Below are 20583 nucleotides of genomic sequence, written 5' to 3' on the forward strand. Positions count from 1 at the left end.
TACTGCTCCCAAATGAAATGACACTTTGACATGGCTGCAATTTTCAGTGTCTACTTATCTGCAATTTTTCAGTGTCTGCTTAGGAGAAATAGGTTTCAAACTTTAGCTTGTTTTGTATAAGGAGACTAAAAAACTATCTAAGGAGTTCTTCAAGTTCAAGTTACAGCCTGCATGACTGAAAATAGTTACACTAAGTTTCAAAATAGAAAAATACACTTCTCAGTTTTACAAACTGAAAATTACTCTAAAACTGAAACTTTAACTGACTTTTAGACTGAATTTTTAATGCGCACCCAACCGATTAGAGCAGCAATGCTTGTAACTAAAGAGGGGGATGTTTCATGACAATTTCCTAGAAAAACTGTTTCAACATGGCCATTTGCATTTTCTTTTCCCTAAGTAAATATTGGGTGTAGCAAGAACAGGATGGCTCTTGGGATATATGTTGCATATTTGGTGAATTTATTAATTAGATGCAATGTTAGTTCTGGTTGGCTGGAAGGCAGTTTACTTGTACCAAAATAAATCTATTGCCTATCAAGCTATCACCATCACATGAATCAGGCTCTAGATAAACAAAGGGGAACAACACACCTGGTACTGGTCCCTAAGCTGGAAACTAGCTATTGCTTCTACTTTTTCAAGTTTGTGTTGTTCCCTACCCTTCTACATCTAGCTACTCAAATACCAACAGTTCTAGGGAGAGACAAAAGCGCTCCAGCTTATATTTCTGTAGATATCTTTTTAAGGACCCTGGTTTCCAGTTTTCCAAACCTTCATCCCACCAACAAATCAAGACACAAAAATAATCAACTAAAAACATATAATAAGATAAGATAATGCAACCCACAATCACTTGAAGTGACAGGATAGTCAGCCTTCAGAACTCTATGTTCTGGCAAAATTAACAGAAAGTATGGATACAATAAATAACAGTGCAACAAAAAGATAGAAGGTAGGGAAAAAATGCTTACCTGGAATCAAAGAATGTATGAAACTGATAATTTGACTTGCTAAAGCTAAATGCTTAGAAGTAATTGATTTCAGACCAGAAACCTGAAAAGGAACCAAAGGAAAATAAACCAAGCAGTCCAGACTTCTTGATATATAAAAAAAGAAGTGTGGCAGCACATGCCCACATTAAATAGCTATTTAGCTTGATTAAGATTTGGGGAAACTACTGGTGCATTGAAGTACTATTGATGAACTATTTTCTTGGATGTACTGATCTACACTAACATCTGCACATTGTGCATAACAATTCACAGGCATATTTACTTGGTATACATGTACACGTATGTACGGGTTGGCTCATTGGCTCTACTTTTTTGTTTAGGATCAGGACATACACTAGCACTACAATTCACAGACAAAAAAGTAGATGTACCATTGAAGTACACCTACAAAAAATATTTGAACCTACAGAAAATATTTGAACCTACACGTGTATGTACATTGTGCATAACAATTCACAGGCATATTTTCTTGGATGTACTGCTCTACACTAACTCTCTTTCTCCCACAAATTCACAGGCATATTTGAACCTACAGAACACCTATATTACTATCAATCATTCCAACATGAAGACAAATCCCACCGAGAAGAGAAGCCGCGGATTATCTACCACTTCCTCGGTAAAACCACAACCCGATGATAGACTCTCACGATGGACCTAATCTAAACCGCACCAGAGCAACCAAGAGCACCACGGTCCCAACAGAATCCGACGGGAGGACGCGCGGAGGGGCGGAGGCGGGGGACCATACCATTGGTGATGATGGCGCTGGTCTGGGGCGGGACCTTGAACTCCTCGGCGGCGAACTTGAGCACCGCGGTGAAGGGCGCCACCTCCGGCACGCTGTACCTGCGAGGCCACCGCATGACACATGCGGATTAGGATGAGATCTGGTCCGAGGAGGGGTGGGGGGAGGAGGAAGAGAGGGGGATCTGTACTCACACTTTGAAGGGGAGCTTGGGTTCGGAGAGGGAGGCGGCGGGGGCGCGTGGGCGGCTGCGGCGTAGTGGGTCGGGGCAGCAGCGGCGGCGGCGCCGTGGAGGGAGGGACGAGGGAAGGAGCGGCGCGGTGGATCGAGGGAGAGGGAACTGGCGAGGGGGGGAGGGAAGGGGGGATCGGGCGAAGGGGTATCCAGCTAGACACTATAGCAATGGCGCACCACCCTCTGGTGCGCCATTAGTAGTTTTTTTTCTTATAGCAATGGCGCACACACCTCTGGTGCGCCATAAGTAACTTTTTTTTCTGACAGCAATGGCGCACCCACCTAGGGTGCGCCATTAGTAACTTTTTTTCATTATTTCTTGTTGCATCGAATAATTTGTTTTTATCAAATTTGTTATTTTCATGAGGACTAGAACAGAAGATATCATCAAATATCATCAATTTTTTTTGAAAATATCATCATTTTTTGTTAGTTGAAAATATCATCAAATTTGTTATTTGAAAATACAATCAAAAAGTGGGGGAGGGTGCGGGGTGTCGGCGGCGGCGGTGGAGCGGGGGAGGGTGCGGGTGGTGCTCGGCGGCGAGGGGGTCGGATAGCTATCGAGAGGGAGGGGGATCGAGATCGAGTGTCCTCATGAATATTCAATATTTTTTCATATTGAATATGAAAAAATATCATCAAATTTGAAAAAATATTCATGAATTCAGAAAGTGCCCATGAAATCTAAAAATATTCATGATATCAAAAAGTGCCCGAGAAATGAAGACTACGATTTAAATACAATCGATCTTAGCTAGCTATCTGTTCACAATCTTCTTGCCCTTCTTTTTCGCAAATGGAGTTCTTCTGTGGAACGGATGTCCTTTAGGTAGGGTGGTCCTGCTTCTTCTTGTGGTGTGTGCTGCTACTTCATCGTCGTCGTCATGTTCGATCTTTGGGTCGCCGTACTTGCCGAAGTCTTGCTCATTGGCTACTCCATCCATTCCGATGATCTTCGTTTTGCCTCTCCTCACGACAACACGACTGGCCTTTGGCGGGTCGGTAATGAAGAAGCATTGGTCCACTTGGGAAGCCAGTACCCATGGCTCATTTTTCGCGGTGACGTTTGCGCCCGCGGTCTTGGATTTGGCTTCAGGTATAACCATGGTGGTGAAATACCGGTCTTCTTTTAGGACGCTCTTGGCCCATCTGACACGGAACATCGGGACCTTCTCTCCAGCGTAGCTCAGCTCCCAGATCTCCTCGATCCTTCCATAGTATCTGTCCTTGTCGTTGCCGGTGTAGGATTCCATCGTTACCCCGGAGTTCTGATAACCATCGCTCTTCATGTCCTTGTTCTCGGTGTAGAATGTGTAGCCATTGATATCGTACGCCTCATAGGTCCTCAGGTTGTGCTCGGCGCCCTGTGACAAGGCGAATATGAGTTGTTCTTCCGTGGAAGAATCCTCATGTAAAGGGTACGACAGAAGCTTCTGCTTGAACCAACGCGTGAAACATGAGTTGTGCTCTTTGATTATATCTCCTCCGTCCTCTGTTGGCCTCGGTCATTGTACGTCTTCTCAATAAAGGTTTTGTGCTCTACCACCCAAGGATCGACCACGTCTATGTGTTGTAGAGTGACTAGGTTTGCTCTTTCAAAGTCGGCGCCCTCGAAGTCGACATGCATTTCGCAGTGACCCTCACGGTGACCCCATCCAGCGAGCCTGCCGAGGTGCCTGTTGACGGGCAGACCAACGGGGTTCTCGATGCCTAGATAATTCGTGCAGTAGGAGATGCACTCTTCGATCAGAAAGCCCCTGGCTATACTTCCCTCTGGACGTGACATGTTGCGAATGCATCCTTTGATGACACCATTCATCCTTTCGAACGGCATCATGCTGTACAGGAACGTCGGCCCGAGTTGGATGATATCCTCCACGATATGGACCAGCAGATGCACCATAACGTCGAAGAATACGGGCGGGAAGTACATCTCAAGCTCGCATAGTATCACCACGATCTCTTCTTGTAGCCTTCTAAGTTGCCTCACGCCAATCGACTTTCGAGAGATGACGTCGAAAAAGTTGCATAGGCCAAATAGCGTTTCACGGACGTGCGCGTCCATGATCCCACGGATTGCAACTGGAAGTATCTGCGTCATCAGCACGTGACAGTCGTGAGACTTCATCCCGCTGAACTTCTGCTTCGCTGGGTCTAGGTATCTGCTTATCTTCCCCGCGTAACCGTAAGGAAGTTTTACTCCTAGGAGGCAGGTGAAAAACTGCTCGATCTCCTCCTGACTTAGAGTGAAGCACGCGGGAGGATAGTCATTTCCGGTCTTCTTGGCCTTTTTGCCTTTGCGACGACTTTCTGTGTCCTGCTTTGCCTCATCATCATCATCATCATCATTAGCGTGAAGCTCCTGCCTGATGCCCATTGATTTCAAGTCTGCCCTGGCTTTCGGCCCATCTTTGGTCCTCTCTGGCATGTTGAGCAGGGTACCAAGCAGACTCTCGCACACGTTCTTCGTGATATGCATGACATCAAGGCTGTGAGGCACACGGTGGATCTTCCAGTACGGCAAGTCCCAGAAAATAGACCTCGTTTTCCATACCTTCAGCAGCGGCTCTGGCGCCTTTCGCTTCTTTCCCGGCTCTGGCGCCTTTTGCTTCTTTCCCGGCAGTGGGCAGTCTTTCCAATTTTTCAATAGCTCGTCTATTTCCTCGCCGCTCCTCGTACATGGGCGTTTTTGGGGTTCGGTTTCACCATCGAACAGATCCTTGCGTTTCCTCCAAGGGTCATCGTCGCGAAGCCACCTTCGATGTCCCATGAACACGGTTTTCGAAGACCCGGGATCTCTATCTAGCTGGCGATACGTTGTGTCATCCATGCACCTTACGCATCCAGAAAATCCGTGGACTACCTGCCCCGCGAGATATCCGTAACCGAGATAGTCGTGCACCGTCGTGAGCAGTGCGGCTCTCATAGGGAAATATTCTTTCTCTGCAGCGTCCCACGTATTGGCTGGCGTTTTCCACAGCGTGTCTAGCTCCTCCTTCAGCAGCCCCAGATACAGATTGATGTCGTTCCCTGGTTGTTTCGGCCCTTCAATTAGCATACTCATGTGAATGTACTTCCTCTTCATGCACAACCAGGGGGAAGGTTGTACACCCACACAAACACATGCCAGGTGCTATGTGTGCTTCTCTGGCTGCCAAACGGATTGACTCCATCGGTGCTCGCACCCAGCACGATGTTCCTTGGATCCTTCCCAAATTCTGGGTATTCGAAGTTCAACGCTTGCCACTGGCTCGCATCCTTAGGGTGACTCAGCATCTTGTCTTTTTTATTTATCTCCGGATCATTTCCGTCATCTTCCCGCTGCTTCTCCTCTCTATCCACGTGCCAACGTAGGAGCTTTGCTACCTCAGGGTCCGCGAAATACCGCTGCAGACGAGGAGTGATCAGAAAGTACCACATCAATTTTCGAGGAGCTTTCTTCCTCTTCTTGTATCGAGTGACGCCGCACACCGGACATATGGTAGACTCCGCGTGCTTGTCCCGATAAATGATGCAATTGTTCATGCACACATGGTATTTCACGTACGGTAAATCCAGAGGACACACGATTTTCTTCGCCTCCTCGAAACTGGTCGGGCGCTTGTTCCCCTTGGGAAGACGTTCGTGCCAGAATGACATGTTCTCGTCGAAGCATGCGTCGGTCATTTTGTGTTTTACCTTCATCTCCAGAGCCATGAGCGTTAGTTTCAGGCGGGTATCCTCGGGCCTGCATCCTTCATACAATGGAGTAACCGCGTCTATCTCCAGTTGATCCAGCTTGGCTTTCTCTCGGGCGGCAGCTCTTGCGTTATCCGTCTGCTTGAGAAGCAACTCTTGAATATGAGGGTCCTGCACCCAGCCTCCATCGTCGTCTGCTCCGGCATCTTCATCTTCATGATCATGCCCTTCGTCTTGATCTTCCTCATCATCATGTACGACATCTTCTACATGATGACTATGTACAGCATCACCATCGTGATCATGTCCTGGAGATTCTTCGTCTTCTCGCCCGCCCTCGCCGCGGTGGTTGTCTTGTTGCCCTTCCTCATTTCTTGCCCGGCCCCCATGGACGACTTCATAGTCATCTTCATCACCTTGCCACCGATAGCCATCCATGAAACCACGCAAGAGCAGGTGGTCCCGCACCTGCCCGGAATCCGGGTCCGCAATAAGGCTCTTCAGCTTGCATCTTCGACACGGACATCTTATCTCCGTCTCGTTCTTTTGAAGCATCTCGGCCTTCGCGGAGCTCAAAAACCTATTCACGATGCCTTCGGTCATCGTGCGGACCATGGTCGCCTGCGGGGTAGAGCAAAACGATATTTTAGAACCAAGAAAAATTTGGCATGACCTTCCCTAAAAATAGGACCAAAAAGAATGCATAGTGCCAAAATTCTCGCCGAAACGGAAATGAATCAACATTCCGGCAAAATATTGGCAACTATCGCATTTCAAATACCGGTACCTGCAAACACAAACATATATGCAACACCACAATCATATGCAACATCACAAACATACATAGATCTAGCTAGGCCACAAAAAGTGCATGTGCACGTTGTTGGAGCGAGCTAGGGAGAAAAAAAGTAGATCTACAACATGAAGATAGCTTTCCCCTTACTTACCTATCAAAAAAGGTAATTTCACCACTTAATTTTGATGAATCTATGGTGCAAATGAGGTGAGGAGGAGGAGGCAGCCAAAAGCTTGGAGAAGGAGGTGGAGGGAAAGAAGTAGGGAAAATGAGTGGGTAGGTGTGGTTGTCCAAAATATCTTGTTGGGGTCCCAGGTTACTAATGGCGCACCACCTGGGAGATGCGCCATTAGTAACCCTGGTTACTAATGGCGCATCTGCAGGTGGTGCGTCATTGGTAGTTTTGCAGAAAAGTAAAATATATATATATATATATATATATATATACTAATGGCGCACTGTGACACGGTGCGCCATTAGTAGTTTAAACTAGTAATGGCGCATTGTGACACGGTGCGCCATTAGTAGTTTTGCAAAAAAAAGAATAAAAAAAATTCAGTACTGGCGCACTCCTTGTCTGGTGCGCCATTACTAGTTAGAACTAGTAATGGCGCACTTCGGTCTGATGCGCCATTAGTATGTATGTAAAAATGAAAAAAAAATTATAACTAGTGGCGCACCTTTTGTGTGGCCGCCATTAGTGTCTTCCACACTAATGGCGCATCACCAACTGGTGCGCCATTAGTATATAGTAGTGGCGCACTACTTCCCTGGTGCGCCATTAGTGTCAATCCTATCTATAGCCCTTTTCCTAGTAGTGAAATGTAAAACCAACTTCCGACCCTTGCAAAGTTCTACAGTTTCGGGTACCGATCGAAAGGGGCCCCCTAAACCCCCCACATGCAGGTAGATCAATATAACACGAACAATACTTGTCTTGTACTCCAAACCTCTCCCCAGTTGTATTTCTATATATATCTCACATGGAAGTTATATAAATACAACAAGAAATTTAGGGATACTACAATCTACATAACATTTGTATTGCCGGGAACATTTGTCCTTGTCGTGGCCATCGCACCTCCCACCCCCGCGTCGCCTCCCTGATGACTTGGGGGAGGGGACCCTAAAGCGGCGGCCTCCCACCCCCGCATGGCCAAAGTACCTCTAGTCAAAACCAAACATGCCAAAATACCACTAGTAAAAGCCAACTTGCCAAAATAGCACTCACTTCAGTTTTCTCTAGCCAAAATACCACTAGTTCATAACTGAGACTAACATCAACCAAAAAAGACTTGCATGCCCTTACCTCTTCAACACAAAATGGACATGGACACAGAATGGTTCTCACAGCACAATATAACAATTAGCAAAAGAGCACCTCCTGATCACATACACCATTCTGCTACTAAGCATGCAAACACAGTTGCAAACAGTCATCGTACCATAGGATAGGAGTACTTGCTCCGGTTACATAGTGTCTAATTAATTTGCTACAAGTTATAATAAAAACGGTTAGAACTGCAACTGACTAAGGAAATGCAGCTCTCTGCTCTCCCTGATTGACGAACCAAAATCCATATATCTGCAAGTTGAAAATGGTATTAGTTAGTATTATGGCATTTCCTGAATGTAGATGTCCTAGTGTTGGATGTTTTCTTTCTAGTACTATCCACAGGATAGCAGAAAAGAAAGGTTGTGAGCAACAGCAGAATAACCAAAAGGTCACATAACATAAAAGAACAAAGTATGCAACCTGATCTGGAGCGCCCAACATCCAAAAGCTTGCTGATATCCTCCTTCACATGGCATTGCTGTTTTTAGAGAGAATGGAGTAAAGATCGGGCAATTTAGAATCCTAATGTTTTTAGAGAAAATTAATGAATGGAAAAGACAAGTGGCTAGTATAATCTGCATTCCAGTACAGCAAACTCATACCATGAGCAAAAGATCATGGTTCTCACAACCAAGTGAACTAAACTCACCGAAGAGGGCTAGGAGCAGCAGTTTTGCTCCTTGTAGAGGCACTAGGAGGTGTTGAAGCAATTGCAATAGCTGCTGCCCTTTGCCTTGTCATTGGACTTGTAGGAGTACCAAGTTGAGTACCTTGCTTAGTTGGTGTAATAGGAGAAGAAGTAGCTGCAATGCTTGCTTCAACCTTTGATTTTTTTCCTATAGTTCAATACAACATTATTAGCAATTAATATGCAAGACATTTGGCAACAAGTGAAAGGAATTTAGACTCATGAAATAATTACCGTGGAGGAGGAGTAGCATCTCGGTCCGCGTCACTTTCAATCTCTGGCTCCTTGCATGTCTTCCGAAGATGACCTAATGCTCCACACCTTTTGCTAGTTGTCTCCATGCAACTCTAAATGCTTTAGAGTTAGGAAATGTGGCTCCTACTTCAATTCGAGGATTGTTTTTATCGTGGATATAAGTAGGAGCCATATTGTTCGCAAGTAAAGCCTCATCATCCCCTCGCACATGTTGTGGATCATAAGAGTTGTCAACATCCAGGGTTCCCAATGGAACTCTTGCAGCCTTTGGCTCGACATTTTTCTGTGGTGTGGCATTCTCCTTTGATTCAGCATTCTCCTCATGCAAATAGGTGTTCTCCTGATTCAATCCCACAGGCTCATCATCCTCGTACTCTCCTTCATAGGCTTGCTTCAGCCAAGCAAAGAATGGAGCGTGAACAGGCTGATCATCCATCTCCTCAGTCATGACAGGAGCAGGTTCATTGCGTTGTTGTTTGCTCTCAATGGTCACACCGAACCTTACTACTTTTGTGTTAGAACATGTATCAAACAATTGGGCTATCTCTGATTCAGAGATCAATGGGACGGCGTTATCTCCGGATCCATACCAAATGGTCATTCTCTGATCAGCAGACCATTTGTACCTCTCCTCCACAACCTCCTTTATCCGCGCCACAGACAAGCCCCGACCGGCCATAAAATTCCATGTTTTGCCCCTTATGTACACTCTTCTGCCATCTACAATCGTCAAGTAAGACTAGACATCTATTTCTACTTTGAAATCTCCCATTGAATCTGAAACACACAAACAGAAGCTCATCATCTAGGAGCATTCACCATTGACAGTAGATACTAGCACCATTCACAGTAGATACTAGTTGCTAGAGACAATACATAATAGCAGGTAGAGACTACTACAGAATTGAAAAATACCAGGGATTTGCTGCACTTGAAATGAAAAATACTAAGGTAACAGGGGGGAAATCATACAAGGTTGAGGGCCCTGGGAGTATGGCGCTGAGCTGCTGGGGAGAGCCGAGTCGGAAGCTGCTATCGAGGGCTAGGGAGGGCGGCGGTGGGAGCCTGGGAGGCCGCCCCAGCAGCTGTCGTGGAGGACCTGGGAGGACGGCGTCGGGCCACGCCGGGGTCCTGTGAGGTTGGCGTCGGGCCTCGTCGGGGTCGTTGGAGGCCGGCGTCGGGGGCCCGGGGAGGGCGGCGAGGCCACATGAAGCGGTGCTGGGCGGTTAGGCTAGGGAAGGGCGGTGGGGCGAGCGGAAAGGCGGCGGAGCGAGCGCCGGCGCGCCGCCATGAGTGGGCTGGGAGGAGGAGGAGGATACGGGAGAGAGATGTGTACGAGGAACCGTCGCGCATTTTTCTCTATCTCTTTAGGTTTACTGGGGGCATTTTGGGAATACTAGAAAAAGTGACAAGTTGCTAACGGTTTGACTAATAGAATTTGTTTGACATATAACGGGAGTGCTATTGTGGCCTGAAAAACTGAGAGAAGAGTGCTATTTTGACACTTTGGTTTTTCATAGTGGTATTTTGGCACTCGTGGTTTCCATTAGTGGTATAGTGGCAATTCTCTCATCTTCCGGTGATCCGATAGGCGGCTGGTCAGTGGATCCCGGGAGGGCTCCATCCGAGGCTGGCGGCGGTGGGTGTTTCGCCGGAGATGAGGCGCGTGAGCGGCGGTAGAGCTCGAGGCAGCGGCGCCCCTGCCTTCCTCCGGTGGTTGGGAGCGCACAGTTGCAGATGCGGGCGAGGCAGGCCTGATCTGGGCTCACCCAAACCCGTCACGGGCGAGTGGGGCGGCAGATCTGCGTCGAATCGGCCGCTGGATGGAGTCCCAGGCAGGGGCTACTGCCTGGACGCCGATGGTTGTGCTACAGCGGCTGTGGGCAGGCGGGCGGGTCCGATCTGGCAGCGTCCTGGCCTGCGTTGATGCCGGCGGTCATTTTCGGTGTGGTGCGAGGTTCGCTGGGGCGGCGCGGGCGGCTGGCGGTTGTGTGGTCAGGGACTATTGTCCTTGGCGTTTGGGTCCAGATTCTCCGGACAAAAGTCTTGCTCGATGCTAGTGATGGCAACATCCTTGGATGTTGTTTTCCTTCTTGGAGGCATCACTGAGGAGATCTGTCACCCTCCTGCCTTTGGATCCTTTCTTCGGGTGAAAACCCAGATCTGTCTTGTCGGATTGACAATGGGGCATCCTTGGCTCCCTTACTTTGTTGGAAGCATTGCTTTGGAGAGGTTCTTGGTGGGCACACTTGTCTGCGGTGGTCTCGATGGTCGGGGTTGCGGTGGTGTGTGAAGCCGTGATGGCGCGTTCATCCGAGGATGGCCGTCGGCAATTGTGTGGTGGTGGTGCACGGCAGGTGCACACTTGACATGCTTGGTACGACCAACAAGTCTTGTTAGTCCCACTCTCGGGATTGGAGCGGCACATGTCTGCCGTGCTTCAGATATGTCTTCTCTCTCCAATGTCGATGAGGTCGAGGTACACACTTGTGGCGGACATGCTTGATGCGGGCGCCCTTCCATGTTGCAGCAAAGTCGAAGTCGTCGGGTCGCGAGCGCGATGGGTGATGTACGATGCGACTGCGAAGATCTGCGGGGTGCTCTGGTTTGTCATGTTTAGTTGTGCCGGCGACATTGTATCTATTGTGGTGTTGGTAGCCTGGGTTAGCTGTTAGTCTCTTTGGCTAGGCCGAGGGGCTTTTTTTTCTGTTTTCTCTGTTTTCATCCACTAATCACTTTTTTTTTGCGGAACATCCACTAATCACTTGATCACACATTGTTTTCCTCTTGCTTCCTGCTTAATCTATGAAATGCCAGCGAAAACTGGGTCTTTCAAAAAAAAAACTTCGTATTGCTGGACAAGTGAGGGGGTGAGGTGTTGACTGTTGAGGATCACATGGCGCGGCTACCACAGGTCAGGAGCACGACGTCAAGATGTTTTGAGTTCATTTTGCCTACTGTAGTTTTCAGTATTACTGTATTAATTTTTCCAAATGCATGCAGCTGGAGATCATTGCAGTTAAGTGGGTTATTATGGGCTTGTGAAGCATGCATGTTCTTCTCTGACAAAACAACATGGCTGCACTTACGTTGGATGCCATCTCACGCGAAGTCCCACGGAATCGGATTCCCCCGTCGGCTAGCAGAGGTTGTTAATCCAGAGAAGTCTTAAGCAGTTGACCGTGTAATTACTCACCAACTAACAGTTCTTGTCTCTACACGGGCTCCCAACGTGGCTTGCACGTTCACAAAATACTAAAAAATACCTCATTTTACTCCACTAGTGTAGTAGTAGTACACTAGTACTAGGATAAGGTAGCGGCATGGACACACCAGCGTGGCCAATGCACCAAGTCAACGGCTCTGTCCATAGGCACGAGGCTAGACGCCCCTTTTGCAATCGGACTCCAGCGATTGGCGTGTTTTGCAATCTGAATCCAGTCACGCCTTCTGCGCCGGGAAGCACTCCAGTCTCCAATCGAGTTTGAGCGGTTAAATTCGACAGAGCCATCACTCTCCCGGGTCGTCACCACGACCATCCACGAACTCCGCTCCTCTCTGTTGCACAAGCAGAGCAGCTCCTACTCTGGCCACGAGGGCCCCGAGCTCAAGGTTTGAACCAACATCTGTCTAGTTGCTTTAGCTTACCAAGTGTGAGCATTGTTCTAGCGATGATTGTTACAGTACTACCCTTTCAATCATTTATAGACATTGTTGTGAACTGCAGGTCAGGTGTGTGTCTGTGGCCATGAGTTTGTCGGTGAAGAAGGCTCCGGCTGTGGCCGGAGGAACCCAGCAATGGCTCTCAACCATCGTTATGTCGGTGGTGGCTCTGCTGCTGACACTGGGGCCTACACATGTTCAAGGTAAGGTGTTAGCTAGCTCACTCCCCTGTTTCGTTTCACCGGTGTGATTTCCTCATGATCTCCACGAATGGTAGTTCATTACACAAGCTGAATGTAAGTTCATTGTGTAGGTAGCTGTGATATCTTTCGTGGGAAGTGGGTTCCTGATTCTTCAGGGCCGCTGTACACAAGCAGCTCTTGCCCTTCGATCACACGCGCGGAGAATTGCCAGGCGAACGGGCGGCCGGACAAGGGATACGAGAACTGGAGATGGAAGCCCGAGCGGTGCGCTCTCCCGCGCTTCGACGCGAGGAAGTTCCTGAAGATGATGAGGGGCAAGACAGTTGCTTTCGCTGGGGATTCGATCGCTCAGAACCAGATGGACTCTCTCCTTTGCATCCTATCGCAGGTGACCACACACTTCACTGATATATATATATATATACTAGTACTACTACTGATGGTTTGATGTTGGCAGCGTAGTTAGTCTATAACTAGGTTGTTTAACAGTGATGCATTCTGACTTGAGTGTTAGCTTGCAAAAACATTTTATATTATGTGACGGAGGGAGTAGATGATTGTTCGTGCTTATCAATTATCACCCTTATGTGCTACTTTGAGATCTTTAATAATATGACAGCATGCATCGCTTAGATACAGAGGCAGGGGGCAAGCCTCCTTTTCCAAAAAAAAAAAACAATCAATTATCACCCTCCGTCACATAATACAAGATGCCGTGTGAAATTTTAACCTATGAAACCAATGCTAAGATACAAGCGTTGGAACTGTCCTAAGAATGAGCCATTGCGTGGTTATGCAGATAACTTTTCTATTAGAATTGCTTCAAACTCTTCGCATTTTCTCGAAGTTAAGACCGTCACATTTTAGAAAACCTTGACTTATGATTACAACAAGTTTTAAGAGAGGTAAGAGGATGGTTTAATCTAGACGTTGAGGAAATATTCTTGATTAATTTAGTGATCTCTCTCTCTCTCTCTCTCTCTCTCTCTCTCTCTCTCTCTCTCTCTTCAAACACTAAAGTTTCCTCTCTGCCAAAACATAGACTTTTATTTATAATATATATGTTCCTTTAAAGTAAAATATGCAGACATGTGTATTGTTTTACGAGATACATGCGTATATGGATCTTGAAGCATGGATACTTTTTCTTAATATTATGACAACCCCGTGATCTTAGAATATAAATCATGTGATATATAATCACCTAAACGCCACTTCAATGTTTAAGTATTATATTTTTTGTACTTAAGTATACCAAATGATAATTTATATCTGCATGTCTTTCTAATGTCAAAATATAACTTCTATAAATTAATTACGTGGCTGATATCAATTTAAGTATTCAAAAAATCACATATGATATATTCATGTGCATTTCTTGCGAACAAAAAATCATTTGCTTAGTAGAATGTCCATATTGAAGTATGTTTTCTTAATATTACGACATCCCGTGAATTTAGAAAAAAAATCATATGATATATAATCACATCAACGCCTCTTAAATATTCAAATATTATATTATTTATACTTATTATATTATTTATACTTAATTATTCCTAATGATACTACATGTGTATCTATTTCTAATGTCAAGAATAGAGTTTATCTAAATTACTTATGTGCTGAATATATCTATTTAAAAAACTCACAAATCAAGATTTGTAAATAAAGATAACATTAACTGGAATTTATATATCTTTTCTTATTTTTATATTTGTTTGCTAGCAATCTTTCCTTATTTGACTTCATGATGATAGCACTATAATTTATTCCCTTATTTGTGGAAGTGAAAAGTCCATACTAGCCCCACATAATTATTGACAACACCTTACACCACAAAGAGGCAAGAGTAAGATTAGCCACCAGATAATAAAAAGTTAACGGGTCATATCAATCTGGGACCATCTTAAAAGAGCTCTATGATTACTATCCCTAAGATTAAAACTGAACTCTGAATAGGCTTTGTTGCTTAAAATTTCCTCCTTCTGTATGCCATAGTTATTTTTGTCATATGTTTTTCCCTATGATAACCAAAATGGCAACACCAACATAAAGAATTGTGCGTACATGTAGCTTATTTGTTAGTGTGGGACAATATATGATTTATTATCCTTAAGCGTGATATTTCATTTTTAACAGGCGGACACCCCAATAAACCTTAGCTATCGTAGGATGAGTAAGTGGATCTTCAATTCAACCTCGACAACTATCATCCGCATCTGGTCAGCTTGGCTATTACACAATTCAAAAGAAGCTGTGGGAATTGCTCCCGAGGGTCTTAATAAGGTTTTCCTCGATGTCCCAGATAAGACTTTGATGGAATTTCTTCCAAGTTTCGATGTGCTTGTCCTCTCTTCCGGACATTGGTTTGTCACACCATCAGCCTATATCCTGAATGGCAAGGTCGTTGGAGGGCAGGGCTGGTGGCCTCTTCAAGCAGGAAAAATGCAGATGAACAACATTGATGCCTTTGGTGCATCCACCGAGACTATCCTAACTGCTGTGGTTACTAACCCAAATTTCAAAGGTATAGCTATTTTGAGAACATACTCTCCAGACCATTACGAACGCGGGGCATGGAATGTAGGTGGATCATGCACTGGGAAGGTTAAGCCCTTGGATAAGGCGGTGAAGGATGGATTCATAGATGCAATGTATGGAAAACAAATTGCGGCCTTCAAAAAGGTAGTCAAGAATTATGGGAAACAAGGTTCCAAGTTGAAACTGATGAGCATCACAGAACCCTTTGCCTTAAGGGTTGATGGGCATCCTGGACCATACACAAATCTGGACCCAAACAAGAAGACTCAAAGAGGGCCGGATGGAAGGCCTCCATCTCAGGATTGTCTGCATTGGTGCATGCCAGGACCTATAGATACATGGAATGAGATGCTATTTGAGACCATACGAAGATAACTGGATGGATATGAGATTTGAAGAACGAAGTCTTGATTGTTATACTTCCCACCACCTGACCTGATGTGCCTTATAGCGTTTGAAACAGCGTCCATCTTGATGTTCTTTTACCGCAAGTAATGATAGCTACATCCCCGGGGAGTGTATAGTAGAGAATATTTTGTCATAATTGAGCATGTGATTTAGATTTTCCAATTCAATCCTATTGATAAGAGAGGTTGACAGTTGATTTGTATCTTGTAAGGTTGTTGTACTTTTTTTGCATGACACGATTGTTGGAGTTGGATATATAATATGATAAATTGCCAATTTTTTGGAACACCCGGTGGAATGATTGGAGGACTAGAAGTCATGCATGAGAATGAAACTAGTGCAAAGAAGTGATTATTTGCATTTTACTAGACTGTAACCACATTTTTTGTCGTCGAAACCCAACGGCGAGGGTTTAAACTTTAGTATGTCTAATATATTATATTTCTTCTAGTCTTGTGAAGGCATATTTTTCACCTATTTATCTATTTATTACTGCAAAATAGACCGCCTTTTATGCATTGATACACTCCAGAATTCTTGTATACGATTTTCTAGGAAATAACAACATTGAGTGTGAAACTATTTTTACAAAAGAATGTTCTAATGATATCACTAGTAGAAAAAGGACCATTTATCTCGGTTCTAGAGGGCCTTTAGTCCCGGTCTTCTGATTTTTAAATTTCTGAATTATTTTACAATTTAATCTCTAATCACCACTGCTCAATTTAACCTTTAATCTCTAATTACCCCTCATCATTCCAAATCATGTAACTTCTCGGCCGGTCACCCATCCTCTCACTACTCCAGCCTGAGCATGCTTAACTTCCGGGTTCTATTCTCCCTTGTTTCCAAGTCTGCACTTGATGTTTTCCTGACAATAGTAAGATGTCAATCCTATTAACCCTCAGGAGTTTAGCTTGAGCATGAAGTCACACGTTTCACTGTTTGAGTTTGAAACTATTATTCTAAAAAACAATAATTATTTAGTAACACTAATATTTCGTGAATAAGTAGTTTGACCATAGTTTGACCACAGTTTGACCAGATTTGACCAAAATTCAAAATACTGAAATAATTATTTAATAACACTAATATTCTTGAATGATTATTTAGTACCACTAATACTTCTTGAATAAGTAGTTTGACCATAGTTTGACCAGATATAACCAAAATTAAAAAAAACTGAAATTTGAGCATATATTTTTCTCCTTTCAGAATTTAAGGATTTTAAAAAAAGTAAATCGGATGCGGATTTTCGTGCTGATTTTTTTGATATATTATGCATTTTTTTCGACATCGTATGCAAAAGATATGGTCGTTTTACTTTTTCATAACACTTTTTTGAAAAATGTCCAAATTTAAGTTTTTTAATTTTCCTAACTAATAGATGTAGTGACATAACTACATCTCGAAGGATTTTAATTTATGAAGTTTTTATCATTTTCTTTTGCTTTTTACAAAATTGAAAAGTCTATTGGGGGGGGTGGTAGAGTTTGAAAATGGGACCTTTAGTTCCGGTTTGAGACACGAACCGGGACTAAAGGGCATCACACCCTTTAGTCCCGGTTCGTGTCTCAAACCGGGACTAAAGGGCTCATTTGAACCGGGACTAATGCCTTTAGCCGCACGAACCGGGACCAATGCCCCCATGGGTCCCGGTTCGTGACTGAATCGGGATTAATGGGCGTATCTGGCTCGAACAAAAGCCCTGTTTTCTACTAGTGCATTGACATGTACCGAACTAAGTTGAATCATGTAGGCTTGCCTTTCAGGTAAGTTTACGTGTGCTATGCTCAGTTGCTCACCAAGGACAAAAATAGAAGGTCCCGGCGCCATTGAATGGTTGGGTTGAACATCTCCCACCTAAGAGAGCCGCCACTTCCGTTGTGAAGCCACTGATGCACCACTACATGGGCCGTTGAGCCTCCAATTTAGCACGGCATGCATTCACTGAGCCCTGAATCCATGAAATGTTGTGCCCACAGCCACAACTCCTATGGAGGAACCCGCCTGAAGCCGCCAGGGACACCGCAGAAGCACGTGCTAAGATGGAAGCGTTCCTACTCTTTGTAGATAGCCACATGTGTTTATTTATCTTATGCGAGAAGAAACCCACGTTGTGGCGTACAAGCTTGATCCGTTCATATACGATATGCTCTATACAGGTGATAGGAACAGGGAGGAGATAGAGATGCAGATGGTAGTCAGTTGAGAATACATGAAAATATGCTAATCACTAGTCGTACATCTAACACCTTCCCTTAGTCTCAACTATCCCAGGTTAAGATTGTTCTTGAACTCTTCAAACAACTTGACTAAAAGAGTTTTTTTTGAAGTCATCTGCTACTTGCTCCTTGGAAGGGATGAAACGTATCTCCAATTTATTTTATGCTACCCTTTCTCATGCAAAGTGAAAATCGATCTCAATATTTTTAGTTCTACCATGAAAAATCTGATTAGAAGAAAGATAAATTGCTCCCAAATTGTCACACCAGAGACACGAGATACGGTGTTGCTTAATACACAACTCTTCAAGCAATGATTCCAAGCAAATAATTTCAGAAGTGACATTTGCCAGAGATTTATACTCAAATTGTGTACATGATTTTGACATTTGGCATATTTTTTGACATATCGGAACATTAGTTTAGAGCCGAAAGTTACTTCAAGACCTCTAGCGGACTTTCTGTCATCACAGCAGCCTGCCCAATTAGCATTAGAAAAGACACTAACAATAGCAGAGCTAGAAAGCCTGAACCGAAGTCCCAAAGTTATGGCATGCTTTACATATCATACAATTATCTTCAACTGTCTAATGTGTGGTGGTAGGCGCATTCAGATATTTACTAACCATGTTGACAATAATTGATATATCTTGGTGTGTCAAAGTCAAGTATTGTAGTGATTCCACAACACTTCTATATTTTGTGCTTTCTTCTTCCTTAAGTGGCTCCACTTCATATGCTGAAAGTTTTCCTGAAAGGGACAAATGTGTGGTTGAAGGTGTGCAGTCCTTCATCCCCATGCGAGATAGAAGTTCAGTAGCATACTTAATTTCCATACTATGCCATCTTGAATCATCTTAACTTCAATGTCGAGGAAGAAGTGTAGATCACCAAGATCTTCAAAGGAAAACTCTAAGTTCAAATCATGCAGAAGAGCATTAGTAACACTTTGTGAAGAATTTGCAACTGTGAAATGAACAACATGGATAAGTACGAAGATAACTCTATTTTCCTTGCTACAAATGAGAAGTGATGTGTCAACTTTCCATGCAATAAAATCAAGATGCTTTAACTGGGAGTTCAACCTAGAGTACCATGCTTTGGGTCTATGTTTCAAGCCATAAAAGAGATTTATCAAGATTGCACATATAATGAGGTGTTTTATTGTCTTCATATCCTGGTGGTTGTCTCATGTAGATATCCTCTTCCAGAACACCATGCAAAAACATGTTATGTGCATCTAGTGTCTCATGCTCCACCCTCTGGATACATCCATAGCTAGCACATGTCTTGTTGTGTCTCTAACAACACTAGTGGTTGGGGCGTCCCATTGGCACGCCTCTGGAGCGTTCATGTGCGCACTTATCAGCCTACGCACGTCCGTTGGTCCAGGTTAATCCTTGATGACATTTATACACGGCCAAAGTGATTTGACTACAGATGAATATGCAAAGATTGACTACAGATGAATATGCAAATCTTTGCTGACTTTAACCTCCCGATTTGTTCCATAATTTATTACAAACTTGCTATTATGAGGATGACATGTGCTTCTTTGCCGTCATGTGCGCACCAGTCTTGTCAATACAAGTGCAGTAGGAAAGTGTTGAGTCGTCAGGCATAGCAAGGTAATAGGTCTATATTAACAAATAGTGGCAGTCTTAAAAGGTGGATGATATAGCACACCCTGCGAACCGACAATTACACTTCATGGAAACACAATCCAATCATGTTCATAGGTGTGTCCATGAAAAAAAAGATGGTCTTGTTGAATACTAAATGACATGAGTTCATTCTGTACGAAATGAATACTAAATGACATGAGTTCTTAAGTCTGTCCCGAAAAGCATTTTCACATCTTTGACAATTCGAAATGAGTTCATTGTAGCCACTGGGGCGGGCCTGTTGGACCTCTTCAAACATCCTATATCCCAGGATTCAGGACCATTGAGCTTTTTGGTTGTTGATATAATTATATACCTAAATAATTTACAGTAAACTAATGAATAAGTGGTGTACATATGTAACCTTGACATCACAACCTAATGAAAAAATAAATCAGTGCGATGATATATGAACCTGAAAAAAAAGAACAAAAGGTCAGGACATACATATATGTGTTAATACGTATACATCAAACTTTCATTGGTTAGATATATTATGAAGCAATTCATATCAACAAATGGACCTCCAAACCAAAAGAGGAACTTCTTCATGATGCGAGTGAATATACTTGACTATATCTACCAAAATCCAAATGGACGAGTTGGGTAAGAGCTCTAATATAAAGTAGAAATCCATGATTTTGACTCCATTTTCCATATGCTATCTTTTGGACGAGTTTGGTTATATATACATGAATCAGGAAAACTTGTGTCTATATATACATATGTCAACTTTACATTAAACCAAACATGCCCCCAGCAATTTCAGAACTCCTTTCTAACTACAAAGTTCATCTAGACATAACACAAAACGTTGAATACTTCATCATTGCCATTTGATGTAGATGATTGCAAACTAAGTGTGGAGTTGCAAACCAAACTATTGTGTTCATTTAATTTTGAAAAAAAACAAATGCACTAATAAGAGTGGTACTCTGCTGGTGAAAAATAAACAGAAGACTACTCATGTGCATCATATCCCACAATTAATTTATGATGCTAGCGGAACTATAAGAAAACAGCTGGATATGCACAGGGTACAAGCACAACATGGCTTGGACATGTCGTGGCCTAATCTACCTTAGCTAGTAGCAATGGTGCTGCACGGTGTTAAGTGCAAACTTC

The 20583-nt window shown here is 43.9% G+C and overlaps 2 protein-coding genes across 3 annotated transcripts; one reads left to right on the forward strand and one right to left on the reverse strand.

Annotated features, from left to right (window-relative positions):
- Window positions 1-7816: 7816 nt before the first annotated feature.
- LOC123064882 (uncharacterized) lies at window positions 7817-10104 on the reverse strand. 2 transcript variants are annotated; one of them, XR_006430837.1, is made up of 5 exons: window positions 9727-10103; window positions 8734-9531; window positions 8461-8647; window positions 8232-8289; window positions 7817-8060 (listed from the first exon to the last, which is right to left on the reverse strand). XR_006430837.1 is itself a non-coding variant. In XM_044488278.1 (2 exons), exon 2 carries the CDS (start codon window positions 9431-9433, stop codon window positions 8807-8809), a length of 627 nt encoding a protein of 208 aa, XP_044344213.1. In that variant the 5' UTR covers window positions 9434-9531; window positions 9727-10104; the 3' UTR covers window positions 8733-8806. The 2 variants fall into 2 exon arrangements, 1 of the variants encoding a protein (XP_044344213.1); XM_044488278.1 differs by lacking the exons at window positions 7817-8060; window positions 8232-8289; window positions 8461-8647 and having other exon boundaries at window positions 8733-9531; window positions 9727-10104.
- Window positions 10105-12172: 2068 nt separating this feature from the next.
- Window positions 12173-15855, forward strand: LOC123064883 (protein YLS7). The gene is made up of 4 exons (XM_044488279.1): window positions 12173-12366; window positions 12482-12620; window positions 12731-13008; window positions 14760-15855. The coding sequence occupies exons 2-4, from the start codon at window positions 12503-12505 to the stop codon at window positions 15534-15536; spliced, it is 1173 nt and encodes a 390-aa protein (XP_044344214.1). The 5' UTR covers window positions 12173-12366; window positions 12482-12502; the 3' UTR covers window positions 15537-15855.
- The last annotated feature ends 4728 nt before the right edge of the window (window positions 15856-20583 follow it).

This window comes from Triticum aestivum, chromosome 3B (assembly GCF_018294505.1).
Source record: "Triticum aestivum cultivar Chinese Spring chromosome 3B, IWGSC CS RefSeq v2.1, whole genome shotgun sequence".
Taxonomy (NCBI): Eukaryota; Viridiplantae; Streptophyta; class Magnoliopsida; order Poales; family Poaceae; genus Triticum; species Triticum aestivum.